At 45.8% G+C, this 27,800-nt stretch overlaps 5 protein-coding genes and 2 non-coding genes across 7 annotated transcripts; 4 read left to right on the plus strand and 3 right to left on the minus strand.

Annotated features, from left to right (window-relative positions):
- Positions 1–26: 26 nt before the first annotated feature.
- LOC127776496 (uncharacterized) lies at positions 27–1,475 on the plus strand. The gene is made up of 3 exons (XM_052302887.1): positions 27–797; positions 909–1,022; positions 1,093–1,475. The coding sequence occupies exons 1-3, from the start codon at positions 92–94 to the stop codon at positions 1,245–1,247; spliced, it is 975 nt and encodes a 324-aa protein (XP_052158847.1). The 5' UTR covers positions 27–91; the 3' UTR covers positions 1,248–1,475.
- A 1,782-nt stretch (positions 1,476–3,257) lies between these two features.
- Positions 3,258–5,805, plus strand: LOC127776221 (uncharacterized). The gene is made up of 4 exons (XM_052302581.1): positions 3,258–3,675; positions 3,760–3,902; positions 3,975–5,536; positions 5,610–5,805. The coding sequence occupies exons 1-4, from the start codon at positions 3,258–3,260 to the stop codon at positions 5,803–5,805; spliced, it is 2,319 nt and encodes a 772-aa protein (XP_052158541.1).
- A 1,310-nt stretch (positions 5,806–7,115) lies between these two features.
- On the plus strand, positions 7,116–11,468 carry LOC127777972 (E3 ubiquitin-protein ligase RING1-like). Its single transcript, XM_052304592.1, has 2 exons — positions 7,116–8,266; positions 11,124–11,468. Exon 1 carries the CDS (start codon positions 7,221–7,223, stop codon positions 8,235–8,237), a length of 1,017 nt encoding a protein of 338 aa, XP_052160552.1. The 5' UTR covers positions 7,116–7,220; the 3' UTR covers positions 8,238–8,266; positions 11,124–11,468.
- Positions 11,469–13,463: 1,995 nt separating this feature from the next.
- TRNAA-CGC (transfer RNA alanine (anticodon CGC)) lies at positions 13,464–13,536 on the plus strand. Its single transcript has one exon. It is a non-coding gene; the product is annotated as a tRNA-Ala (tRNA).
- A 140-nt stretch (positions 13,537–13,676) lies between these two features.
- TRNAT-CGU (transfer RNA threonine (anticodon CGU)) lies at positions 13,677–13,748 on the minus strand. The gene has a single exon. It is a non-coding gene; the product is annotated as a tRNA-Thr (tRNA).
- A 479-nt stretch (positions 13,749–14,227) lies between these two features.
- Positions 14,228–15,084, minus strand: LOC127776706 (plastocyanin, chloroplastic). The gene has a single exon (XM_052303229.1). It carries the CDS (start codon positions 15,067–15,069, stop codon positions 14,401–14,403), a length of 669 nt encoding a protein of 222 aa, XP_052159189.1. The 5' UTR covers positions 15,070–15,084; the 3' UTR covers positions 14,228–14,400.
- Positions 15,085–18,161: 3,077 nt separating this feature from the next.
- On the minus strand, positions 18,162–21,396 carry LOC127776704 (NAC domain-containing protein 7-like). The gene is made up of 6 exons (XM_052303227.1): positions 20,854–21,396; positions 20,511–20,762; positions 20,071–20,409; positions 19,374–19,982; positions 19,203–19,302; positions 18,162–18,545 (listed from the first exon to the last, which is right to left on the minus strand). The coding sequence occupies exons 1-6, from the start codon at positions 21,325–21,327 to the stop codon at positions 18,286–18,288; spliced, it is 2,034 nt and encodes a 677-aa protein (XP_052159187.1). The 5' UTR covers positions 21,328–21,396; the 3' UTR covers positions 18,162–18,285.
- Positions 21,397–27,800: the final 6,404 nt, after the last annotated feature.

The raw sequence follows: 27,800 nt of genomic DNA on the forward strand, positions 1-27,800 counted from the left end.
GGTATTGACCTGGAATTCGGGAGAAGTCATCTCTTGAGTGTAAAATTTTACAGAGCTTGCTCCTGTTAGTTTATTTCATAGGCAAAATTGAATGTCGTGCCGGCGCGTGTTGCTTGCTATTGGGGTCTTACTTAACAGGAAGAAGATAGGGCAGGCAGGCCGGCCCATCTTAAAGCCCATCCCGTCTCGATCTCACGCCAACAGCAACAACAGGTACAAGTCCGTCCGCCGCCGCCGCCGAGAGCGAGAGATGGAGATGGATCCCCCTCGGCTGGGCATGGGCGCGTACTCCGGCCCCGTCCGCCCGGTCGGGGACGGGGACGGCGGCGCCGCGGGCGAGACGATGCTGCTCTGGGCCCTCGGCCAGCCGGCAGCGCAGCGCCACAACGCCTTCGTCCGCCACGGCGCGCACTCCCTCACCCTCGACGCCTGCGGCCGCCGTCTCTCCCTGCTCCAGTCCCCGTCCTCCATGTCCACGCCCGGCGTCACCGGCGCCGTTGTGTGGGACAGCGGCGTCGTCCTCGCCAAGTTCCTCGAGCACGCCGTCGACTCTTGCCTCCTTACCCTCCGGGCCGCGCGGGCGCTCGAGCTGGGAGCGGGCTGCGGCCTTGCTGGCTGCGTCGCCGCGCTCCTCGGAGCCCACGTGCTGCTCACCGACCTCCCTGACCGCCTCAAGCTCCTCAGGAAGAATGTCGACCTCAACGTCGGGGACGACGCAAGGGGCTCTGCTCGGGTCGCCCAACTCGTCTGGGCTGATGATCCTCACCCGGACTTGCTCAACCCACCTCTAGATTACGGTCATTCTTCCTTACTTTTGTATTACTATCTTCTCACTAATAATTGATAGAAATTAATTACTGGAGTACTCCAGTTAGTTAGTAGTAAGAAGAAATGAATTGGAATTTCAGTGCTTGGGTCGGACGTGATCTACAGCGAGGAGGCAGTGGATGATCTGCTGCTCACCCTCAAGCACCTCTCAGCCCCTCACACCACCATCATCCTCGCAGCAGAACTCCGCAATGGTACATTCAGATTCTTAATATCCAACCTAGTACAAGTGGAATCCACTTGACAATTTAATTTCGCATCCAGATGCTGTACTGGAGTGCTTCTTGGAGGCAGCAATGGCGGACTTCCAAGTCGGCTGCATCGAGCAACAGCAATGGCACCCAGATTTCCGCTCTACACGTGTTGCCTTGTTCATCTTGCTCAAGAAACCACCTTCCCAACCGGACGTGCTGCTCTAGCTCCAAATTTTGGGCGTCCCTCTTCGAAAGCTGAATTGTAGCGGAGTACCAGCATTTACTCCATCCTTTGTTCTGGACTCTGGAGTTTAATTTTACACCTTTTGCATGTATGGAATTAGGGGGTCAAAACTGTACGCTTTTGTTTTCTCCTATTGATTACGTGCACTTCGGAAATGAAATTGAAAATTGTAGAGACACCATTTAATCGGTCTACTCCTTTTATATATATAGGATTTTTAAGACAAAATATATCATATAGTTCCGACGATTCATTAGAATGAAACAAATATAAATTCTACTAACAAATATTAGAGTGAATCAACTTGTGATGTAAGATAAACCATACCGTTTTTGAGAAAACAAATTGGCTAGGAAAATTTCCCATCCTCGTGTCATGCTCCTTCAATTTAGACGGCCCTTTTCTTTTCTAATAATTGGATTAAATAAACACTCTTTACTAGCTCCTAAAAGATATGATTTTTACAAACTATATGTGAATATCTTATAATACTTTTTTCAATATATGTTTCAATTTCATAATAGTATAAAGATTAGGTCATATGTACACTCAAATAATTCCACTATTCAACCATTCAAACAGTTGAGCATACATTCAGGGCCTCTTTGTTTCACACGATTTCCAAATCATATAAATAGGAAAAACACAGAAATATTATAGGAATGCACGTGCAAAATAAAAGATTGGACCACAAGAATTTTTCATACACTGAGAGAATGGAGTGGATGTTTTCATTCTTATGGAATTAGTACATTTTTGAGGATTGGCGTAGAAAACTTTCCTTTAAATCCTATAAACCGAATGCATGAATAGTGTTTATTTCAAAGGAATTGAGACTTTCTTTAGGAACAAGGCCTCAAACTAGTAGTGTTTCATATCGTGCTATTTTAGAAGGAGTAAATTTGGTACGTACCATCGCAAAGTTTCTGGTGTTGGAAAATACCATCGCAATGACCTCGAGTAGAAAAGTACCATACAAATTGCCCAGTTTTTTAGAAATGCCCCTACCGTCGCTTTGCTCGTTTGAAGACGTCGTTGATGATGTGAAATGGCGATGATGCCCCTGCTGTGGCCACATAGGACTGAACCCTAATCCCAATCCCTCATCCCCTCTGCCACATCTCCCTAGTGCGCCACATCTCTCCTGCCGCCAACACAATCTTCCCTGGCACCGGCGGCACATGTGTAGTGATAATCACGATGAGGAGTCCATTGAAGTCGCCAGCAACACGGTCCAAAGCGGTGGTGGCTCGAGTTGTAGATCTGATTCGAGCTGAATCAGCAGAGCAGCAGTCCATGGCAGAGGGCAGGAGGACATCAACGCATTCTCCAAGCCAAGCTCTTGCAAAGTCCCCAGTGGACAATCTCCTGCAAAGCCAAGCTCTGTACATGTAAAGTGAGACACCAAACTTCAGTAACTTGGCTTCTTGGATTCCAGAAGGGTAATAGCTTCTATCCTGTACACTTACTTTCAGAAAATTGAACCGAATGTTTGCATTGTTGTTGGTTGATTGGATTCAAAGAATAGACCAATATATATGTGCGATTAGTAGTACTTTTTAATCCTGTTTTATCCATTGGCGTAGGTTTTTTCTAACATATCAGTGCATTTTCTTCTGCTTTGTTGCGGTAGGATGGATCCTACCAAGGCGTTCAAAGTTACTATTAAAATGGGATCATATATGGCAAAGGATGATAGTGGTAGGATTGAGTACATCACTGCCAGATCCATCCGTAAGGTTGTAGATAAGGAGGAATGCTCACTGTTGACTATTGTTGATTATCTAAGAGATGAGTTTCGATGGGGGAGTAAGCAATATCTATCCTGTTTTTTCTGGGACAAATGTGCTACAGAGTTAGCAGCAATTAATTCTGATGCAGAGCTTATTGAAGCATTTGAAATGTATTTCGTCGAGAGGGCAATCCAATTAAACATGTTTGTGCAGGACATAGGACCAAAATGGTCTGGTAAGTTAATGCTTGGCATGACCATGGAGGCTGTTATGATGTCACAGAATACCTCTAGTGCTCAGAACTTCTCCCAACCATCTAGTGTGGTTGAGCAACGTACTCCACAATTATCAATTATTCCGGTTCCACCAGCAGCTCCAAATCTTTCTATTACACCAGCAGCAGCAGCAGCTCCAAATCTTTCTATTACACCAGCAGCAGCTCCAAATCTTTCTGATCCATCTGCAGCTCAAAATAAAGAAGATGCATCTCCAAATAAAGAAGTTGAACTAGTTCTTCCTTCAGTAGCAGTTACTGCTGATGACTATGTTGGGGTTGATGATGAGGGGATTTATGGTGTTGCTCCCATGGTGGGGCCAATACCTGAGGTTGAGATAGGTGAAGATCCAACAGAGCATTTGTTGGAACGTGAAGATGAAATTACTGACAGTGTACCTTGTGAGCCCTGCCCTGTCGTTGATTATCAAAACCCAGCTATTAAAATCAATGAAGTATTTCCTGATAAAATTTCCTTTCTGAAAGCTCTTAGACATTTCGCAATTCTGAAACAATTTGAATTTGGTGTTGACTATAGTGACAAGACAAAATTTGGTGCCTCATGCTGTGATCCTGATTGCAAGTGGAGAATACATGCTTCTAGGCTTCAAGATGAGCATTCATTTCAGGTATAGTGTATTATTGTCAATCTTTTTCTTAATTTTGTTCATTATAGTAACATGTTTTTATTTATTTTCTAGATAAAGACTGTTGGGTCAGACCATGAATGTACTTCTACAAGTTTTTCTAGTGACAAGATGGCTTCTTCTAAGTGGGTTGCACTTAATGTGATGGATTGGTTAGTTGAAAACCCTACCCTTGGCCCTAAGGAGCTGAAGAGAAGGATCAAAGAGAAGTACCAAGTGGATGTCTCATACTTCAAGGTTTGGGCTGGCAAAGAGGCTTGTCTTGAACAAATTCAAGGTTCATGGGTGGAAAGCTTTGATAGATTATTCAACTTCAAGGCAGAAGTAGAGAAAAGATGCCCAGGAAGTTTAGTGGAGATAGACTACAAGGAGAACAAAGGAAAACATCAGTTCAGCAAGCTGTTTGTGGCTCTCAAGCCTTGCATAGATGGATTCCTTCAAGGTTGTAGACCTTACCTTGGCATCGACTCAACCTTTTTGATAGGAAAGTATAGAGGTCAACTAGCAGCTGCTACTGCTATAGATGGTCATAACTGGATGTTTCCAGTAGCCTATGGCATATTTGAGTCTGAAGCTGCTGAAAATTGGGTTTGGTTTCTTCAAAAACTTAAGCAAGCAATCGGCACACCCCGTGGACTAGCATTGCATACAGATGCTGGAATTGGCTTGACGAAAGCTGTTGGTATTGTATTTCCGAAAGGAGTGGAACATAGGGAGTGCATGATGCACATGTGGAAGAATATGATGAAGAAGTTCCACGGTACTGCCATCGATGACAACATTTGGCCTGCAGCAAGAGCTTATGATACAATATTTTATGATAAATACATGGGGAAGATCAAAGCGGTTTATCCTGAAGCCATAAAATGGCTTGAACAGAACCATCCCCATATATGGGCTAGGAGCAAATTCAATGCAATTTGCAAAGTTGACTATATTAACAATAACATTTCTGAGTCTTTCAATAACAAGATAAATCCTTTGAAGGGGCTCCCAGTTGATGAGCTTGCTGACAAGCTTAGACAAATGATGATGGAAAAAATAGAGGTGAGAAGAAGAGTTGCAGCAAAGTTTGAAGGTACAATTATTCCTAGTGTCATCAAGGAGCTCAATGCAATAACTAGGGATCTAAAAGGATATATAGTAAAGCTAAGCTCCTCGACAGAAGCAGAGGTTAGTGGATCCTACAAGGATGGGACTGCTTGGAGGGAATCAGTTGACCTAGAAGCAAATGAATGCTCCTGCAACCAGTGGCAAATATCTGGCAAGCCTTGTACTCATGCTCTTGCTGTGATCTGCTCAAAGAGGGATAAGGTTGAGAAGTATGTTAATAAATACTACTCAGTTCAAATGTTCAAGGCTGCCTACTCCCATGCAATTAGGCCAATGCCAGGTAAAGCCAAGTGGACCAAAGGGACTCAAGGCTTCAAGTTGCATCCTCCCAACCTAAAGAGGCCAGCTGGTAGACCTAAAACTACAAGACATAAGGAGGGCAAACCATGGGGTAAGAAGCACAAGTGCAAGAAGTGTGGAAGATTGGGACATAGGCAATCTACTTGCAAAGAAAATGTTCTTGACGAAGGTCAATCTGAAGCAGGTCCAAGCAACAATAAAAGGTGGTTACACAAACTATATTTACTTCTTTTTTACAATGGATCATATACAACTCAATTTACTATTGTGTTGCAGGCCAAGAACCTCAAATACAACTAAGGGTACAAAGACCAGCAAGGCTACAAAGAGGACAGCTCCAAGGGGGAAGAAAGCAACCATTCAACCAACTTCTACTCCTCCTAGAGATCCAACTCTTGTAATGCCTAGTTCTAGTCCTTTGACAAGGAGCAGGAAAAGGTTATTGGAAGCTAACAATTGCGAAGCACCATGAAGTTCTGAGTCTTTGTTATGTTGCCATGTTATTTTGCTAGACTGATAACTACTAATCATGTGTTATTCATGTACTATCACACTGTTATTTTGCTACTCTAAAAACCATGGATGTGAAACTGTTGTGTAAGAAGTATGGTCTGCCTATTTCGGGCTAGTATTCAACTCTATATTGTTGTTAAACTGATGTTATGCACTTCCACCTAGTTGAATTGTTTTTATAATAAAAGCTGCACTTCTAGATGTTCTACTTGACATTGCATTCACTTCACTAAAATTAGTTTTCGCATACAACTGATAAAGAAATGCACATATTACAGCTTCCAAATTACTACAACTGTAAGGAACACAACTAGAAATATAACTATGTTGATCTTGAAGCCCATCATATCAAAACGTCTTCCTATCTCAACTGCAAGCTTCAAATCATTTCTTCCATTTGGTGTTGTGGCAGTTTGTTCCATAACTGGAGCCATCAGTTCATCTTCCCAAAACCAAAAATGACAGCCACTTGGCTCATCCTGTGACAAGGAAAATCATCACATTGGGACCATGGCTGCAACTGCCAAAAAGTTAAAACTTTGTTAAGTTGCTAATCTTTAACTCACCGAGTGAAATGGGCACCTGTAGTAGTGCCGGGCTGGATTTCTTGTTGTTCCTGATGTCTTCCGCCGAACCATCACGTTGCAGTTGGGACAAACCACTGATGGTATTGCCGAAGAGGCAACGGACTGACTCATCTATGCTGCAACTTGATTGAAGAAGGAGCAACAGACAAAGAAGAGAAGAACAAGATGTCAAGAAGCTGGAATGATAAGGTCCAAAGGATCTAGGTTTTTATATCCCCCGAAGCATCTATTTTGGCTCCAAAAGTTGGAAATTTTGGCGCCAAATGCTGAAATATTTGCAGGGGCATCATCGCCATTCCGCATCATCAACAACGTCTTCAAACGGACAAAGCGACGGTAGGAGCATTTCTAACAAACTGGGCAATTTGGATGGTACTTTTCCACTCAAGCTCATTGCGATGGTATTTTCCAACACCAGGAACTTTGTGATGGTACGTACCAAATTTACTCATTTTAGAAGGGAGGAGGAAGACGGTGAAAAGAAGACAAACAGTTGGGCCTAATTGGGCCTGGGGAAAACTTACTTGGGCGGGGCTTGTGGGGGGTGAGAGGTTCGAGAGCCTTCTGGGAGGAGGAGAGAGAGCGCTTGCCTGACACTGCAGTGGCCCCACTTGTCAGTCACAGTAGGTGGACCCGTACACGTACACGCCTCTTTCCTTTACTCTTCTTCTTTCTTCTTCTCCTCGAGTCGAGAATTGTTAGATTTAGGTCTCCCCCATATCCCGATTCCCATCTCTCTCTCTCGAGTCTCGACGGCGGCTGCTGCTGCGGCGTCGCCTGCGGTGCGATGTCTTCGTCTCCGGCGCATGCTCAGCGCTTCTACTGCCACCAGTGCGACCGCACCGTCCCCATCCCGCCGCCCACCTCCCCCGACGCCGACGTCCTCTGCCCGTTCTGCGGTGGAGGCTTCGTCGAGGAGCTTGGGGAGGACATCAACCCCAACCCCAACCCCAACCCTAGCCCCTTCCTGCCACACCACCCCTTCTTCCCCTTCGCCTCCCCATCCTTCGACCTCCGCAACCCTAGCGACCTCGCCGCCTTCTTCGGGCCCCCCTCCCCCTCCCCCTCCCCCTCCCCAGCCGCCAGGCACTTCGACCCCTCCAACTTCCTCCATGATCACTTCACCGGCCTCCTCTCTGGCGGCGCCACCATCCAGATCGTCCTCGAGGGCTCCTCCGCCTCCCTCCCCCTCGGGGGCGCCGCCGCCGGGCCCGGGGGGATCAGCCTCGGCGACTACTTCGTCGGCTCTGGCCTCGAGCAGCTCATCCAGCAGCTCGCCGAGAACGACCCCAACCGCTACGGCACCCCTCCTGCCGCCAAGTCCGCCGTCGCCGCGCTCCCTGACGTCGCCGTCTCCGCCGACATGATGGCCGCCGATGGAGGGGCCCAGTGCGCCGTCTGCATGGACGACTTCCACCTCGGAGCTGCCGCCAAGCAGCTCCCCTGCAAACACGTCTTCCACAAGGATTGCATCCTCCCCTGGCTCGACCTTCACAGCTCCTGCCCCGTTTGCCGCTTCGAGCTTCCCACCGATGACCCTCACCACGCCCACCCAACCCTTGGATCTCACCGCGCCGCCGTACCCGCCTCTGCCTCTCCCTCTCCCTCTCCAGCTCCACCACCTAGGCTGGCTGAGAGAAGGTTCAGGATATCGCTGCCATGGCCTCTCCGTGCTGCGTTTGGCGGCCAGGCAGAGAGCAGCAATCCTACCAATCAGGATCCTGTTGGTGGTTCTACTGATGCTTCCGGTTCTGGCAACAACAATGCAACTGGAGGTCATCGTGGCTACGATGATCTTGACTGAAGAGCATCGGACAAAGAGGGGATGAGGAGGTATAAGTTACTCTATAGCTTTTATATTTTTTTTTTTGTAAGATGATTACGCTAATGTTGATACTTTTACATGCTCTACCAACAGCCATATTAGTTTTCGAGATATAACCATTCATTTTAGTGTTCTAATATTACTACATGGATTGAAAAAGAAGGGACCCTTCTTTTAACCTTAAGTCATCCATTTCTGATATCTGTTCAATGACAGTTTGGTGTGCTCGATTTAGATTAGAGGTTTTCGCGATCTATAACATTCTTCGTTTATGTGCTAAACATCCGTGGGTTGAGAGTTGGGAACTTGCGCCTAGGGAATGCGTCATGCCATGCGGTGGGAGTCAGTCTTGTGAATAAATCTGTGGCTATGCGAGTCGGCTGGTAGGAAAATGCTTCAGTAAGGCCCACATGTATCCTCATTTATTTCAGTCGATTGGCCAAACATACACTTAATTGGTGGTTAATGCTTACATGTATTTGGTATGCCACAAGATGATTGGTTGCATGTTTAAACTATCAATAGTTGATTGGCAGTAGTGTGTAATGAGACACGTAGTATGTGCTTAAACTGGTTAATCAAGAAATCTGAGTTCTTTTCATGTATTCCGATCTAATGGTTCATATTATCTTTCTTGGTTTGGTCAATCTTAAATTCTGTATCGTGCTAGACAAGCTTGAAAAGGAATGTATTGTTGACCGATGGTTCATATTATCTTTCTTGGTTTGGTCAAACTAAAATTCTGTATTGTGCTAGACAAGCTTGAAAAGGAATGCACTGTTGACCGATGATTTCGAAAGGAGTTTGTGCTCTGTAGGCTACAGTAGTTTGATATACTTCTGCCAGCTTTTTATTGGACCACGTGGTGCAGTAATTTTTTCGATGTGGGAGGAACATACGTGCTCTTGATCCGTCTGGATAGATCCGTACGTCTTGATCCGTCTGGATAGATCCGTACGTCACGCTGCTGAAAAAGGGAAAAAGGAAGAAGCGATACGGGTTCACACACAGGCTGGCATCTAGCTGGGCCTTAGATTGCTTGGGCCTTGCTGGCTGGTGAATGGTGATCACACACGTAGGAGTAAGGGTGCAAGCGGGCAGGCCCACGGACCCACTTATAGTATAAATAAGCGGGTTATCCGGCGTATTATGGATTACCTGCTTATTTGTACTATAAGTGGGTTCGTGGGCCTGCCCGCTTGGTAGGAGTAGGCAGATAAAGAAGAAAAGAGAAGTAGAAAAAATAAAATAAAGAGGTACAAATAGTTTTCTGAAATTATGAGTATGATATACTACAGGTTAAGCTGTAGATTGAAGCAAGTACGGTAACTACACAGACATCCTGTATGTCTATAAAATACGCCTAAAAACAAAAAATAGAAAAATTAAATGTCTTCGATCGAACTTCTTAAGCCTCGGAAATCTTTTTCAGATCTTATATTCCACTAATACTACAAATTTGGAAGGTTTATTTGCAAAATTTTTGTGTCTTATGAATTCACTGCAGTTTTGAGAAAACATATCTTTGTTTCTCCCTAATGGCATATAATCATTTGCCAAAGTTAAACACACATCCATAACTCAACAAAATTATTCACAAATATAAATTACTATGCTACTTTGATCCATCTCAACATTGCAAAAATATTTAAAATACATTATAAGGTCTTGTGGAAATTAAACTTTTTCTATATTATGTACGGGCTATAAATAACCGGCACGCCTAAAGGTGCGCTGATTTTCTAAGACATTAAGAATTAGGTCAATATTTATTGATTATATACCATCAACCTTTGCTGTATTGCATGATCAGTGTGTGGATGGGCTTTGCGCTTTGGCTATTGTTATTTATGGTTAAGTGCTAAAATATCCTTTGTTTGACCAAATAACCAAGTTGCTAGGTTTATGCACTCTACATCTACTGTGGATCGAAGTAAGTGTCTGAAAAAGTTTGATCTTTGTTTTTGTAGCTTTATTTGATTAGCCAGCTTTACCATTTTGTTATTATCAGGATACGTTTCATAATGTCATTCTAGTTTCTGTTGCTTCCTATCTTTGGTTGTGATAAGCATTCAGGCCCCGTTTGGCTAATGGGAAAGGGAAATCATTTCCCACCCACTAAAAGACATCTTTAAATCCTAACCATTCATTCTCCCTCTTCCATTTAATTCTAACCCTTTATTCATTTCCCAATCCCAATCCCACCCCCGGGTTAAGATATCTTATTTTCCCTGCATCAGATACTCAAATTAAAGCATTATTTTTAGTGGGTAACCATGTTTTTCAGAACCACTCGCTCTGATGACAATTTGTTACTGCTATCCACGCTCATTTTTCATATCAAGTTCAGAAACTGAAACTTCCGCCCCATATAGCCTGCTGCCTTTTCCACTCTATTGATTATTTAATGTATTATACAAAACAACCTAATCGTTGAGGGATCTAATTAGTCTGATGTGTTTTGCACCCTCTTGAAGTATGGTGAATGACTGCTAATTTTTGTGACACAAGAAATGGGAAAATACATGCTAAGTGGACTAGTTTAGGAGTCTGGGCGGCTGGGCCTGATGAAAGTTCTGTGCGTCTCCTTTGCAGAACTTAGAATCTATTCCGCGAGAACACTATATTTTCCAACGGAGTATTAATTTTGGTACAAGGGCTGGCTAACAATGCAGGGAGAGGGAGCACGTGCATCAGTATACACAGATGAATGTGCCTCTGATTTTAGCTTTCTTGCTATAAGTTGCCCTCCTGTTGTAAATTGGGCATAAGTAAAATTTTTCTATTTTGTTTTGCAAAACTATTATAGTAAGCTTAAGCACCCCAATCCCTTTCCTGATGCAGTGTTGATGGTTTTGCTTGCAGGGGCGAGGGACATTGTTTGGAGAAGAGGTGCGCCGCGGCAATGAAGCTAGCCTATTCCGTTCTGTTCACCTATCAATGACGAGAAGAAATGTTGGATTTTTTTCCCCCTTCCTTAATTGTGGCATGGATTTACTATTGCTGGTTTTGGGGTCCTCTGGTGGTGTAGAGAATTTTCTATGGGGGCCCTTTTCTTGGTGACATGGACATAGACTGGTGGTGAAAAAAAAAGGAAGGATGGTGGTGGGGATGTTATACATTTTAAGTACTATATGTTACTTGTCATATATACATATCTGGGAGATCTGAAAGCTTTCCTCTGATTGCTGGCGTTGGCGAGCTAAACAACCAGTGCACGATGAGCGTCCTCTTTTTTAATAGCGGTCGGATCGCGTACGTGCTCTCTTCGACGCATCAACTTTTATACTGGTAGTTCTCTCAATTTGGTCTAAGCTCCCGTCGGAGGGCTCATACAACTTGGATTCGGGGTTTGGGTAATGGGGATAAGACCTTGGACGCTGATTTGGTTATACTCAGAAAACCATTCTCTCGTCCTTGGCGCTAGTTTGGCATGGAGCGCTGGAATCAATCAAGAAAGAAGTCGATCTTTGGCCAAGTCCAAGTGCAGCGAGCGTTCATTTGCTCATTCGTTTTAGTGCCTTGCTTTGATGCAATGTGGACTTTACAAAAATTAACGGGCCTTTACAATTGAATGAACCTTTTTACATGTTTCTAATTTTAAAGAATGAATCAATGTTAAATGGATTATAATGTGCTTAGTATTTAATTTCAAAATATGAACTTGTATAAAGAAATTAAAAATGACAGTGGATTATTTAGATGATGAATGATTATGGATTTGAATTTATGTTTCACTTGTAAGTTACTTTGATTTAACTAAAAAGGCAATTTATTTTAAAAGAGGTAGAACGTATTTTATTTATAAAATATCTGTCATTATCTTTTTAGCTGAACTAATTTTTCGATGTGCTATAATTTCTTTTATGAACATGTAATTTTAACGTTGCTACTCCTTTCATCCCATAAAAAACAAATCTAGTACTGGATGTGACATATCCTAGTACTATAAATCTGGACATACCTTTGTCTAGATTCATTGTACTATAATGTGTCACATCCAATTTTAGATTCGTTTTTTTGGACAGAGAGAGTACTAGCTAGTGATTGTGGGGCTGGCTGGCCAAGCGTTGGGGCGCACAAATAAATAGCGCCATGGTGCGAGAGAGAGAACGACAAGGGTATATCTATACTTTCTATATAGTTGGTACCCACTAAATTATTAGAAGTTAAAGCTTAACATGCAAGCATGCCACATCATCACCCACTAGCAATTACTATTCTAGCCTATTTTAATCCCATGCAAGCATGATACATCATCTACAATATTATATTATAGAGATCAACAAGTATGTGTCAAATCATCTTCCTCACATTATTTTCTCAACATTTCAACTATCATCATTTCTACAATATTTAACATATATTTATCCGTGAATCCCGCAGCAAAGCGCGGGATATCACCTAGTTATACAAAAATCAAACCCGATCGAGTCTCGCTTTCTCCTTGCGTCCAATGTTTCTTCGTCTCCAGTCGTATATATTTGAAGGGAAGGGGCCGAACAACTCTTCCATGGTTTTTGTCTTTAGTTTTTTTTTCTCCGTAGATATTCGGAATTTATTTGCGAAGTTAGGGATGCCACGTGCTCCTGGCCTAACGGCCAGCTTTAGAAAAGTACTCTATATATTTCATATTACTTTAAAAACTGCCCATGCGTGGCAACGATGAGAGCTATTTTAATCCTATTATTGGTACTAGAAAAATGCCCATACGTTGCAACGAACGAAATCTATTTTAATCTTATTATTCTTATATGATTTAGTTAAGATGAAATTCACTGTGAGAGTTCGCTTGGATATATATATTTTTAGAAAATCATGAGCTGCAGTTAGGAGTCCAATCGTTTTAAGTTAGCATACGAGTTTTTTTAAAGAGATTTCTTATATGATTTCTTCTGTATTACCAAAATTGAACAATCTTAAAAACCGACTCAAAAACGGATATGTATTTCCAAAAGCAAACGAACTTAAAAACCAACTCATACACGGATGACGTACCAAAATACCGGCAAAAACATCTTCAATGTTTATAATAGTAGAGATAAGTCGTTGTTTTTTTCATAATCAAGTTTATAGGGTTTAATATTTCAACCAAAATAAATATATTATCATATATATATATATAATGCTAGGTTTAATAAAATTAATTCTATAAACTCGAGTCATAATACAAAATGAAGAATTAGTAGCATTCTTTAACAAGACGGGGGTGTAGCTCATATGGTAGAGCGCTCGCTTCGCATGCGAGAGGCACGGGGTTCGATTCCCCGCACCTCCATTTGTTTCTGGTTTCTATGTAATTTTTTGTTTTGCTTCTATACAATTTATGATTTAAGGTCATCTACTCAATCAAACCCCCCCCCCCCCCCCCCAAAAAAAAAAAAGATGTTTTATTTGGAGAACCGAAAAAGAAATAGGAGCTCCCGGCGAGGATCGAACTCGCGACCTTTCGCTTACGAAGCGAACGCACTACCACTATGCTACGGAAGCGGTTGTAGCTGGTTTGCCGCTAACTTTTCCTACAACTTAAATTTTGTATTAAGTATAGTACGGGAACTGCCTGTGCTGTGCTTGTGCTGTTGTGGACGCGGTTGTGCCCTTTGCCTGCAAACATTAATTGTTCTTGTGTTTGGATTGTTTTATAGGAATATAATTAATTGGACTTATTTGTGAAATACTTTCTCTGTTTCACAATGTAAGTCATTTTAACATTTTTCACATTCATATTTTTTTTATTCATATATTGATGTTAAATATGAATGTGGAAAATGCGATAATGACTTACATTGTGAAATGGAGGGAGTACTTGCTATACTTTGATCTAGTAGAAGCACGGACGACACGCATTCATTCAATAGTTGGCTCGCAAATTTAATATAATGTTCCACGCATGGACCAATCGAATTCCGGGCGAAACCGGAAGACGAGATATGATATGTATATGACACAAATCATCAACATAGATAATATATCGTTGAATTGTTCGTCTCATTGCTATTGATAATTGATACACACTTGCATACACACAAGAGAAAACTGAGGAACAGATCATCGGTACGTAGTATATTCGCGATGGACAAATCGATATATATATATATAGGATAGAGCCGTAGGAGGCATTTAGATTGAGAAGAAAGAATAATTAGTTGACGGTCACCTTGCCGACCATCCCAGCTCCGGCGTGCGGCTCGCAGTAGAAGCCGTATGTGCCGGGGACGGTGAGCGTGACGGAGAAGGTCTCGCCGGGGGCGTTGAGGTACTCCTCCTGCGATATCTTGGACACGTCGACGCCGCTCGGAACCGCGTCCTCGTCGAACACCACGTTGTGAGGGAAGCCGGCGTTGTTCTTGAACGTGATGGTCTCGCCGGACTTGACGGTGAAGTCGTTCGGCTCGAACACCAGCACGCCGCCATTGGCGCCGAGAAGCACCTCCTGCGCCATGGCGCCGCCCGCGAGCATGGCGCTGGCGGCCACGGCCACTGCGGCCGCGCCGGCTGCCTTGCCGAGCGAGGCGCGCACGACCAGCGAAGATCTCATCCTCCTCCGCCCGGGAGCGGAGGGGGCCATGGAAGGGATGGTGACGGCGGCAGAGGAAAGAGCGGCCATGGTAGCTAGTGTATTGTATTTCTTCTTGGTCTGCGTCTGCGTCTGCGTCTGCGTCTGCGTAGTACTCCTATGGTTCAGCAGCAGCGGCGCCGGTGTAGTGGTTGCTATAAACCAATCCAATGATCTGAGCTCGGGTTGGGGTTGAGGGGTTGGGTGGCCAGCGTCGTCGCGCGCCATCTTATCGACCTCGTGGCCGCAGCCCATTGGCTCACCCGGATTAGGTGGGCCCACCCCCACACTGCCCTAGCTTAGCTTCCCCCATCGATTCGTGATGCCCACCCAGCTCAGCAGCTGCTTTCTGGGCCGGAATGAAAACGTGGGCCTTTTCTTCTCGCTCAAATCCACCCATCTTTCCTATTAGAAGAGTAAAAAGGAAAAAGTACACCTAAGGTCCCTCAACTTGTTATCGGGATACGAAAACGTCCTCGAACCGCAAAACCAAATATATGGGGTCCCTTAAAAATACAAAACCGGTCACTCGAGATCCTTCGGTGATTTTGACTCCGGTTTTAGTCTACGTGGCGGCTGAGTCAGCGTGAGACCCACGTTGGCCCATATGTCAGGATGTCACGTCAGCCGGCCTCTCCCCCCCTCTTCTCTTCCTCGGTTCCTCCTCTCTCTCTCTCTGCCAGTTGAGCGCGAGCGGCGAGGCTTGCAGGTGAGCAGATGGTTGAGGACTCGGCGAGCTCGAACCGGTGCACGACGTGGAAGGGGTCCGGGTGACCGACAAGGGCACGGCCAACGGCTACGACACCGACGGCCTCGCCGGCAGAGAGGAGATCGGCGACCAGCGCCGCCGCCGCCTCGCTTCCTCCACAAGCCGGTCACCACCGCGCCGTGGACGGTAGCCATCGTCGACCTCGCCGCCCCTATGGCCCTCCACGCCGGCGCACAAAGGGCTCGCCACGGAGGATGAGCGGCGTGGAGCTCCAGACGCGCCGCCAGCGGAAAGCGAGTGCGGCGGTGCGAGTCCCGTCCTTGACGGGGATGCGGGCGACGAGGAGGTCGTCGGGGAGCGTGCTGACGCGGTCCTCGCCGTCGTAGCCCTCGGCGGCGGAAATTGTGGCGCCGTTGCCGGAGGCGGGATGGCCGGGGAACCACCGGAGGCGGCCTTGGACGTTGCGAGGACCACGTCGAGCCCCTCGTGCGCCGGCATGTAGGGACCTATGTGTGGCGAGGTCGACGTTGGCCGCCGCCCATGGCGCGGTGGTGGCCGGCGCGTGGAGGAAGCGGGGCGGAGCCCGAGCCATCAGGCTCGCAGTCGCGGAGGATGGCCAGCGCGCCGGTCGACGGGCTCGAGCGCCGGTCGACGGGCTCGAGCATCGGTCTCTGGTGGTGAGGCCCTCCAGGGTGGGCGCTGGTCGGCGATGACGACTTCCAGTGCGGTGTCCAACGGCGAAGAGCCCCTCTGCCTCCACGCTCGCCCACGGCGTCGCCTTTAGCTTCCGATTCTGGGTCGGTGCCGGCCTCCCCTCCCGCGTCGCAGCCGCCGTCCATGCCGCCGCCTCTCCGTCACCGCACTCGCCCGCCGACGCCGCCTCGCCTTGCCGCCGCCCTCCCCTTCTCCCGTGTCTCCGCCGCCGCGTCACCGCCGCCGCATCGCCGGCCGGCCTGCCCAGTCCAGAGAGAGGAGTGAGAGGGAGAAGAAGGAAAGGAGAGGAAGGGAGAGGCCGGCTGACATGGCATCATGACATGTGGGCCCACGTGGGTCCCACGCTGACTCAGCCGCCACGTAGACTAAAACCGGGGTTAAAACCACCAAAGGATCTCGGGTGACCGGTTTTGTATAGTTAAGGGACTCCATATATCTGGTTTTGCTGTTCGAGAATGTTTTTTATCCTGATGACAAGTTGAGGGACCTTTGGTGTACTTTTTCCGAGTAAAAATAACTTCACTTTACATCCGAGTTTGGCTCGTGTCCTTAAACACAATACCAAATATAAAGCATTTCTCATTTTTTAAACCAATACAAATGAGGTTATGGTTTGGATGATTGGTTTTGGCTGAGTGGTGCTTACGTGGCTAGTTTGACTAGTCCTCGTCCCACATGGCACTAGAAGCAAGATTAAAAAAAATAAAAATATGTGGGCTACATATGTTAGCCAAATAAGAAGATAAAAAACAGTGGGACCCACTTCCTCCACCTCAGCCTCTCTCATCTCTATCTCCTCGACTCTTCCGGGTCGGCGTGCATCCCTCCCTTTCTCCCCTCTCCTTCCCAATTGCGGGCAACGAGCAACGGGGGAGGAGCTACGCGGTGGCGGTCGACAGGAAAGGGCGGCCAACAAAGAGTTTGACGACGGTTAGCCATGGACGCGATGGCGATGACTCCCCGCTTCTCAATGGCCGACGATAGTGGTGGCGAGCCTAGGTCTTATCCTCAAGCGACGGTGGCGCCTCTCTTTCTTCCCCTCTTTTGCAGGCTTGGGTCACCAGCGATGCTCCTCAATGACTCAATTATCTTGTTACGTGAGCAGCGCGACGACGGCGACGACTGCTCGTGATCTTGCGCCAATGACGAGCAGACTGGTGTGCCTCGACGGCGAGCTCCCTGTCTCTAAGGTGCATCGTTGCCTCCTCTCATCTGACTCTAGCAACAACTACAACATTGCCACCGTAGATATCACCGCAGACCTCGCCCGCCTTCGCTCGCACAACTCCTGCCTCGCCACCGGCCCGCCCGTCTGCCCCCGCAACGTCCCATGCCTCATTGTATGCACTGACAACCCGCTGCTCGTTATCGCCGCGCTCTCTTGGCTCGACGACGATGTATGCCCATCCTACATCCTCCTCCCACTCTCTCGACGCTCTTCCTGTTCCTCCCCGCACATGCCACCTCCATGCTCATGAAGCTATGCTAGGACAACGAGGATGCACGCACCGATGACCCGCCGGTTTACACCTTCGTCAGGGATAGGAAAGAAGATGTTCAACTGATATGTGGATCCCACATGTTTTTTATTTTTTTAATGTTTTCTTCTGTTGTCACATCAGTGTGAACTAGGTCCAAAACTGCTTCGTGATCTTGTTTTCATTGGGGATACGTTATATCTGATAATGTAGTTTAAGGACGTGATTCAAACTTGACGTCAAAATTAAGAACCTAAGGTGAACTTATTTCTAGTAGAGTAGAGTTCTCCAGTTCTCCGTTGCACGCAGCATCTTTGGTTGGCAACCTTATTCATGCGAGCGAGCTCTTGAGAATGGATGGATCGACATGATAAAGACAATGGAGGAAAAGATAGATGCACTAGTGATATGACAACAACCACACTTAGCAATAAGCACATCATGGCTAGCTAATGAACTCTTGCAACTTCTTTATATGAACCAGTTACCTGCAGTACTTTCCAAAGAACATATGTAGTAGTATATATGAGGCTCCCAAGCTTAAGCTAAGCGACCATTTATTTACATTAGTCAGGTAGTGTGATTCAGAGATTTCCACACACCAACCAACAAAAGCAGAGAGCCGGCCATCACAAAGAGAGCCGGCCACTGCCACCCCCACCCTAGTCGCACAACAGAGCTAGTCCATTTCTGAATATGAGGTGCATGCTGCTGTTCTCGTGTCTCCAACGAAGGTACATTATTCTCATTGCTATTTCTAGACTCCACTCTCAACAGCCTCTGCTTTAGATTAGTTCCACGGGGCTGATTAGCATGTACCAACATCTCTTCTGCACGTGGGAAATTGAAGGAGATCAGCTACATCGTCAGAGAGAAAAAAATAACTCAGCCATAACAGCCCTGCAAACAACATTGGCTCCAGTAGTCTGTTTCACAAATGTTCCACACGATCCCATCCTCTAAACTATACCGCATAAGAGACGAAGACCTACTGTTCGTGGACAAAATCCCATACTTTCACATTATAAGACGTTTTGGGTTTTGAATAGGTTCATGCATAGGTCGATGTATGTGTTACATATATATGTTCAAATTCATATGAATAGTAGTGAATCTAGAAGAGCGATGGAGAGGCCAAAACATCCTATAATGTGGAACGGAGGGAGTACTATATATTTTTTCAATATATAGAAAACTCAAGTTCTTACACTTAGCATTAATGACATCTCAAGCCAATATTGACCTTTTTCAAATTAGCTAATTGTACTTGAGATCTAGGGGCGAATGCATGTCATACCCTTGCTAGCTTGGTAAATACACCACTAATATTTATTAACGATGACTACCACTTTACACTAGCAAGAAAGAAAAAGTCCAGGACCCTTCATGAGGTATATGTAGGAAAATATAAATTTCTTTTTGCCAGGTGGAAGATATAAATTTCAATGTCTCAAGTTCTAATTACGAATTTAGCAAAGATTGCTTACCATGAAAGGAGAAGCCTTGGAGCTTGTCCATAACTTCCACTGAATAATCCACTTGAATAGGGGTATCCTCTTTGCACTGAATATGCATTGGTTCTCCATCCTGATCAAGACCATTTTAATCAAAACTATACTATTATGAGTAAATAGACTTACAATAAACTGTAGTAGTACCATAATCTGGGAGGCTGCATCGTCATTTTCCTCGCTGTGGTTATTAGATGAACTTCCAGTGTTACAACATGATCCAGCTTCATCTTCACTCCTGACACTTTCCTTCTTGTTATTAGATGAATTGCGAGTGTTACAGCATGATCCAGCTTCATATTCACTCTGCAAATGTGAGGATACAGGTTGAGAGACTGATGCCCTCTCAACAGAGCATACAAGGCGGATCCTTCTTGCAGCAGTTCCTTGTTGTGGATCAACGAGATCTTGAGCTGTCAAGTGCTTCATTGAAGGTGCCTGTTCCTGACCTTGTTCTTTCAAGGCATCTGAAAATGTCATGCCACTCCTGCCCGGTTCTACGATAGTATCGAACCAATGCTGGGGATAAGGGGTCCACAATCCAGCCCAACAGAAGGCTCCACTCTTTTGTGACTCCATGTGAGGATTGAATGCGGAGTGTAGTTGATCTTGGTTGCACAAGGGGGAGCCCTCGGCTACTCCACTGTAGACCATGCTGCTACTCTGGGCTCTTGCTTCAAGATTAGCATCACTTGTTTCTGTTTGTGGTGCATTGATTGAAGAAGAACAGCAAGTAGCATCTGTGTTGTCTGCACGCTTTGTTTAGAACAGGAAATAGAAGGGAAGAAAATGTTCTCATGAGATTAGTCAAAATGTGTAAGAGTAAATTCTAGAATATTCTAACCTGAATTAGAAGCATCTGATATGAATCATTCTTCCTCCAACTATCCATGAGTAATGTGTTATTGTTTGGATTGTTGGACGACGCGGTAGGATTAGACTCTACGTTTCCAGTGGGGTGCTTATCCATTTTGGTGTAATTTGGACTAAACAACAAACTTTGCAGGTCCTGCTCAGACAAGGTACTGCCAAAATGCGCTGAAAGATCTTGCTCACCCAGATTGCCGACAAAAGGGTGATCGCTGTAAGGGCGAATTGGAGAGGTGATATTAGGGAATCCATTGTATCTTTGCTCAGGCTCTAGGTCTGGAAGTTGAGATAACACGTCCAGAAAAGCATCGTCCTAAGTTTTACACACACACAAAAGAAAAAAAAGAAAAGAAATTTATTATCATATAAATGCCATGGGGACCAGTAATGCAGGAGAATTAATAAGAAACTCACATGGGCTACAGTTTGCTCTTTGTCATGGACAGATGTACTAGCATCTTGTATTTCAGTCAGTTGGCTGAAACCAGATGATGGTAAGGTCTGATGATCCTTCATTATTGAGGCGAGGGCCGGTTGGACAGCAGGTGTGCCATTTTGGGGATTGCCTTGAGAAGACGTGGACAATTGTTGGTCCAAATTGGAGGCCGGGGTATGGGTATCATCTTGTTCGTGCTTGTTAAACAGGCGATACAGAACGAAGCTACCCTGACAAATTAAAGCAAATAGACACATTTGATTTGCTCAGCTATTTATATTTAGAGTATGGAGTAGACAGTATATATTTGGTCGTGCTTACGTTTTTGCCTGATTGGAAGTGGGGCTCAGTGGTGCGGTACTCGTGCATGATCCAGGCGGTGCGGAGGCCCCGCGGAGCTCTGCCGCGGTGGAAGACGAGGGTCTTCTTGATGCCGATGAGGGGGCCGGCGGGGCGGGAGCGGATGAGGCGGTCCTTGCCGGTGGCCTTCCAGTAGCCGGCGGCGGTGGAGCGGTTGGAGCGGTGGCCGCCGGGATACTTGCGGTCGCGGGGGGCGAAGAAGAACCACTCGGGGTCGTCGGACTTGATAACGGACATGGCCGGGAGATCCCAGGGCTCGCAGGTGGAGAGGTCCACGTCCGGGATGAGGAGGAGGTCAGGGTGGCTCCGCCCAGCGATCTTGCCCTTCAGATAGTGCCTCACCAGCTCCTCGTCCGTCGGCCGGAAACGGAACCCCACCGGCAGAACCGCCGCGGCGGCGACCGCCGGCGTCATCTCCACTTTCCCTTGTTTCATCGCCACTTTTCCCTTCTCCGACCTCTCTGTCTTTCACTTTTTTTTTTGAGAACCACTTTATATTCTTTCAAAACAAAAAAAGTGTTTCACTTTTATCTTGCCATACCTAACAACCAATGTTTTAAGGGCAGGGTTAATTTATCCATGCCATTACAAGTATGTTATTTCAGATAAATATCATTATATTTTGTTTATTCGTAATTGTGTCACTGAAATTTTTACAAAATTAGAAACATACCATTGCCGTCACATTTTCATCTTCTTTATTTATAACTTTAACTACGAATATATATTAACTAGTTATGTGTTTTCTTTTATAACTTGTGGTAACTGGATTTTTAACTTCTATGTTTGTGGAATGATCTATTTGTAAAGTGAGTATAATTCAATTGGTTAGGTTCTTGTGGTGGAACCAGCCCACCCGAGTCTAAGTCCTGGACTAATTGTTTAGGCTAATTATTATTTCAGTAGTAGACGATGTACCCGTCGATAGCAAGACGTCGTTTGTGCGTTTGTACTATGTTTCTAAAAGTATTAATCTATTATGTTGATTTTTTTACAATCAATTAAATGCCAAGCAAATAATAAGTAGATATTTTTTTTGAGTTTAGAATCCACTTCCGAAAATATGTGGAAGCCTAGAAGGTGTGGGTTGCATGCATACTTTCAAGCCTCTGAGATAATGGGCCGTTTTGGTTTGATAAAAAAAAAACATGCCTTACCAATTTATTGGCAAATGTAATAGTTTTTGTGTTAGTTTGGATCGTGGCCAAATATTTGGTAGTGCATCTTTCCTATTTATTATATTCTATAAGTTTCTTCACTGTACTATGAGAATTTGGTTTTATATTGGTAGCAATCCAAATGTTTGCTAAATAATTTTACTCTACCAATAATTTGGTAGTGCCCAAGTTTACCTAGACTTTGGCATTACCAATAAATTGGTAGGTTAAAGAACCAAACAAGCCCAACATAAATTTTATATACTTCAAAATTTTGAAAGAAAAAATATGTGGTTCTTTTTTAACCTTTTTCGTAACCATTAAGATAACATGCAAATCACGAGAAGATATTATAAATTTAGATAATTATATGTTCAGATTTATAGCTTAAAATATACTGTACTACTTATATTTCAATACGGAGGTACTACTTCTGTAAGTTAGAGCATCTTCAACAGCCTCATAGCATCTTTAACAGCCTCTCCATTCCACTCTCCAAGCCAAATTTTAGCCATTTTAGCCCAACAAGGTGCTCCAACAGCCTCTCCAACTGGATAGCTAAGCCATCCTGTTGGCCAAAACCCCTCCTCCACTAGCCAAATTTGGCCAGCCAGAAATCACTGGCCAACCGTGGGCCCCACACAGATCCCCCCTCCTTCGGCTCGGATGGCGCAGGCGGCCAAGACCTCGCCGCAGCCGCCAACGCAGGCGCCGTGCACCGCCGCAAGCACCGGCTTCTGTAACACCCTGAAAATTCGACCAACAAAATCAGAACTCTAAAATTACAGACCCTCAAAAACTTTTTAAATGAATTGCATCATGCCGGTTTTATTCGCCTATTTTATTTGGATTTGATTTCGGAGTTTGTTGATCGCGAATAAAGAATAATTAATTAGGTCTAAACCCTAAAAATTAAACTGGCAAAATAAATAATTAAAATATAATTTAAAACAAAGATTAGGTGAGGTTGGTAATAAATAAAAATATTATCGCGACCATATTAGTATCAAATAAATTCAAGTGCGATGGAATAAGAATTAACTCTAATTAAATTCAAGAAAGTTATATATAAAAATAAAATATGGGTTAAATTAGGGTTAAATAAAGCTAGCACTGTTCATTGCACTCTAGGTGCTCGACGAGGTTCCCTAGCCCCGCCCCCTCCCTGCCACGTGCGCCGCGTCGCCCGTCCGTCGCGCGCCGCTGCCGCCTGTCGCGCGTCGCCGTCGCCATCGCCGCCTACCGCCGCGCGCCGTTGCCCCGCGTCTCGAGCCCCACGCCGCCGCGTCGCCGTCCCGTCGCCTCGCGCCGCGCGCTCGCCGCCTCACGCCCCGTGCCGCGCGCCATCGCCATCGCTGTCGCCGTCACCGTCGCGTCGCCGTCGCCGCTTCGAGCCCCGTGCCGCCGCTGCCGCGCCGCGCGCGTCGCCGTCGTCTCGAGCCCCGCTCCGCCGTCGCCGTCGCCCGTCTCGAGCTCCGCGCCACCACGTCGCCGTCCCATCGCCGCGCGCCGTCACCGTCGCCGACGCCCCGCGCCGTCGCCGTCGCCGCGTCGAGCCCCACGCCACCCGTCGCGTCGTCCGTCTCGAGCCCCGCACCGCCGCCCGTCGCGTCGCCGCCCCGAGCCCCGCGCCGCCGTCGCGTCGCCGTCGTCCCGAGCCCCGTGCGCCGCCGTTGCGTCGCCATTAAGCCGCCGCCCCTCCCCCTCTCCTTCTCAACCTCTTCCCTATAAATACCCCACCCCCTCTCCATTTTCCCCCACTCCATTTCCCTCCTCCTCCCCTCTTCCCTCTCCACCGCGCCGCCGCCCTCGTGCCGCCGCGCTGCTGCCCTCGGTGCCGCCGCGCCGCGCCGTGTGCCGCGCCGAGCGTCGCCTCGCCTTGCGCCGCTGTCGCTGCCGCCGCCGTCGGTAAGCCGCCGCCCCTCCCCTCGTCCGCCGCCGTCGCCACCCCGGGTAGCATGAGCTGAGAGAGAGAGAGGAAGGGAGAAACCGGGAGGGAGAAGAAAGAGAAAAGAAAGAAAAGGAGGGAGGAAAAAGAAAAGAAAGAAAGAGGAGAGAAAAGAAAGAAGAGGAAAAGAAAAGGAGGGAGAAATAGAAAAGAAAGAAAAGAGGAGAGAAAAAGAAAAGGAAAAATAAATAGAAATTAGAGGGAGATTAAGGAAGCTTAGAAAATTTAAAATAATTAGAATTTAATTATAGGTTGATTATAGTCGTAGAATTGCAAAATTTAATATAATTATAGATTATTTTGGTAATCTCTATAAGTAACTCACTCGCGGTAGATAATCGGATTTAGTTACTAAGAATTGTATTCTTCATTGAATGTTAATAGAGACACTTCTAAATCACAAAATGACTTAGAATTAAATGGCCTTAAAATTGGAATAGCGTGGTTTTTGCAAACTTTGTAATCAATATAGAAAGATCGATTCGCGCTCGACTTTTATTTGAGTTTATTTGGATTTTATTTGAATTCTAATTGAGTTCAAATCATTTCTTCGCACGTAATTTTAGAGCCCGAGGGAGTTGCGGATCCGAGCGAGGGTCAAGACCCGCAGGACTACGAGCAAGGCAAGTCATCACTATTCCTTGAACATGTTGATCCCAATTGCGAAATTGTTTTGTTTACAAATAAAATTGCATGCAATGATAAACATCCTACTTGTGATTATACTATGCCTTGATTATTGTTTACCCCTTATTCCTTCATAACCATGTTTACGTATGAGTCCCTAGTCAACTATGACAATTGCTTAGAAATGCTATTCTAGAATCATGCATACTCATATTTATCAAAATGCTTTATGCTTGGGAAATTACCTTTGGGAAGGTAATTGAGATGCGGCATGTGGAGACATGAGCGCCACATTGCCATGATATTGATGACATGATTTGTGAAAGGACAAATAAAACTAAACAACTGTTTTCGACTGGGGCGGACGGAGGATTTGGGTGATATCTGGAAAAGGCTAGTACCGTCCCCGGTCAATTAAGGACCGAGCCATGAAGTTAAGAATGAAACGACCCCCGTATAACCGCACTTCTCGTATGGGTATAGGCCTAGCGGAGTAGATAGCCGAGCGGAGGCAGTATCCCTGCATAGATGGTTCATCCTTGAGTGAGGCAGGTGCGCTACGGTGGGACAGCCGTTGAGGTAGGGCCGAGAGGCGTGCCCTACATCGGTGTCGCCATTGGTAGGACTGCCATGAGTGTGTGAGAGAGAGAACTTAACTTGAACTATAATTTAATATGTATGTGAGACTTCTCTTTCCCGGGAGCGCCAGAACTCCTCGCTCTGCTAGAAACATGGACACCTAGAGTGCATGAGGATTTAAGTTCATAGAGCGGGTACTGCCAATGCGAGGTTATCAAAAAGCTTTGCCGTGACGCGTCTCATGTGTTGGGACGAGGCTCATGTGTTGGGTAGTCGCGGAGTGCGGGTAAAGTGTACATCCACTGCAGTGTGAGTAAAGCAAATCTATTCGAATAGCCGTGCTCGTGGTTATTGAGCACCGGGACGTGTATTACACTTGGCTAGACTCTAAACTCTTAACTTGTGTGGGATGGGATATTGCATTATGACTTTTATGCTGGTGGAGCCACTTCCTGAGAGGAGAGAAGGTGGACGTCCTCAAAAAACCATGACGACTCAATGACGGGAAGCCATCCTTGGGATCACAATGGATGGTGGACAGAACCGCCGTTGTTTAATATGAACACTGGTACTAAAATTTGATCAGTCTATGCTAGGTCTTAGGCTTGTGAAAAGAATTACAAAACTTGCTTTACGCAAATGAACCATAGCCACACCTTGAATACTCTCTATCATGTGCATTGTTGCTGTGGTGGCTTGCTGAGTACGGTTGGTACTCACCCTTGCAATATACAAACTTAATCAGAGGTCGGAGATGAAGCTTCGGAGGATCCCTACGCTTACTACCAGGAGGGTGATGAAGACGATGGCGCTCAGTAGGTCTTAGTTACGGTCGTTGCCTATGGCAATGGCGTGCCGTTGCCTTAACTCCACTGCCTTATCTACTTCTGCTTTTGGAATGTATTCCGGACCGCTCGGTCCGATGATCTAAGACTATGCCTGCGGGCTTATGATGTAATAATTCGCACTAGACTCTCGTGTATGTGCATTTGGTATTTCAGCTAAGAACTCGTGTGTACCAGACTACTTGATCCAGGGAAATGGTACTGTTTACACGATTGATTCCTGTTATAAAAACGGGAGTCCACAACTTCCGTGCGCCGCTTGCATCTCCAGGATGGTGCGGCGAAGCTCCTCGGCCGCGGGCGCTGGGCCGCTGCCGCCGGCGAGGAGGGGGCCGTGGCGGGGTTGTTGGGGAGCCGGCGGCGGAGAGCACGACGACGAGCGTCTTGAACCTACGCTAGAGCGCCACCATCGTTGTCGAGGTCGCCAGCCGCTGTCGTCGTTGTCTGCACCGTCGCCAGTCGTCCCCGAGGTTGCCGTTGCCGTCGTCTGGATCCGACGGCGGCCGACCTCCGTTGCCTCCCACCCCACCAGCGGCGACATGGATTCGGGCGGCGCGGCGTGGATTCGTGCGGCCTCCGCCGCCTTGCCATTCGCCGTCGCCACCATCCCCATCCACTGCGGTAGCCGTCGTCGTTTCCATTTGTCAGTGTTGAGGAAGAGGTGGGGGGAGAAAATCTAGAGGAAGAGGGGAAAAAAGATTAAGGAGTGATAATGGAGGCTGACATATGGGTCCCAATGTCATAGGCTCGGAATAGAGAGTTTAGATGGAGAGACTGTTGGAGTCCACAATGAGTTTGACTGACCAAATCAATTGGTTAACTAGCTATGTGGGTATTTGAAGAGTCTATTTTAGGTAGTCTGTTGGAGATGCTATTAGATAGTGACAAATGTTGATGGTAGGATCAATGAAGGAGAAGCAGACACGCATCCATTTCTGACTCAGAGGACGTTCATTTTCTGTGACACCTGTCAGGCAATTAATTACACAATCGTGCGGTCGGTACAGGCCTCACAAGTCTCGAGCCAAACACACACACTATCAAGTGCTCGGTATGTACTGGTAAAGAAGAGCCCACACGTGACATACTACATGTAAATAATTTTACCTTTTATCTTCATTTTTCTTCTTTCAAAATTTTGAATTACATATAATTGGTGTAAGCTCCAAGGCTTGAAAGTAGGCATACAATCCAGGCTTCCACAGATTTCGGAAGTGAATTCTAAACTTGTTTGTATTTTGAGATGATACAAACTTGTTTGTATTTCTATTTCCTCTTCTATGTATCTTTTCAATCTTCTCTTTTCAACTCAACCATTTTTACTTAGACTATTAATAAGAAAATCAAACATGTAAATTGATGTTGCTAGATTTATCATTAACTAAACTATCATAATATGCAACTCTTTTATTTAAAACATCTTAGTTTTATGAATATTATTGATTAAAATAGCATTTCAAAAACTATATCAAAGTCTAAAAATACTTCTATTTTAGGACGAACCGAGTATTTGGACTTATACTATGGCACTACGGAGCGAAAGTGACGGGGGGCCGGGGGTGTGAATTCTGGCCGCACATTGTACCTACCCAAAAAGTACTTGCTGTATTGAATCAACGACGATGTCGTCGTTAATGCATCATCTTAATTGACTGTAGTAGTACTAGTACGTAATGCCATTGCACGGGACCATCTTATCTCTTCTTTTTTCTTTAATTATTTGACACAATGCGATTGAATTGGGGTGCAGGA

Source organism: Oryza glaberrima, chromosome 6 (assembly GCF_000147395.1).
Source record: "Oryza glaberrima chromosome 6, OglaRS2, whole genome shotgun sequence".
Classification (NCBI taxonomy): Eukaryota; Viridiplantae; Streptophyta; class Magnoliopsida; order Poales; family Poaceae; genus Oryza; species Oryza glaberrima.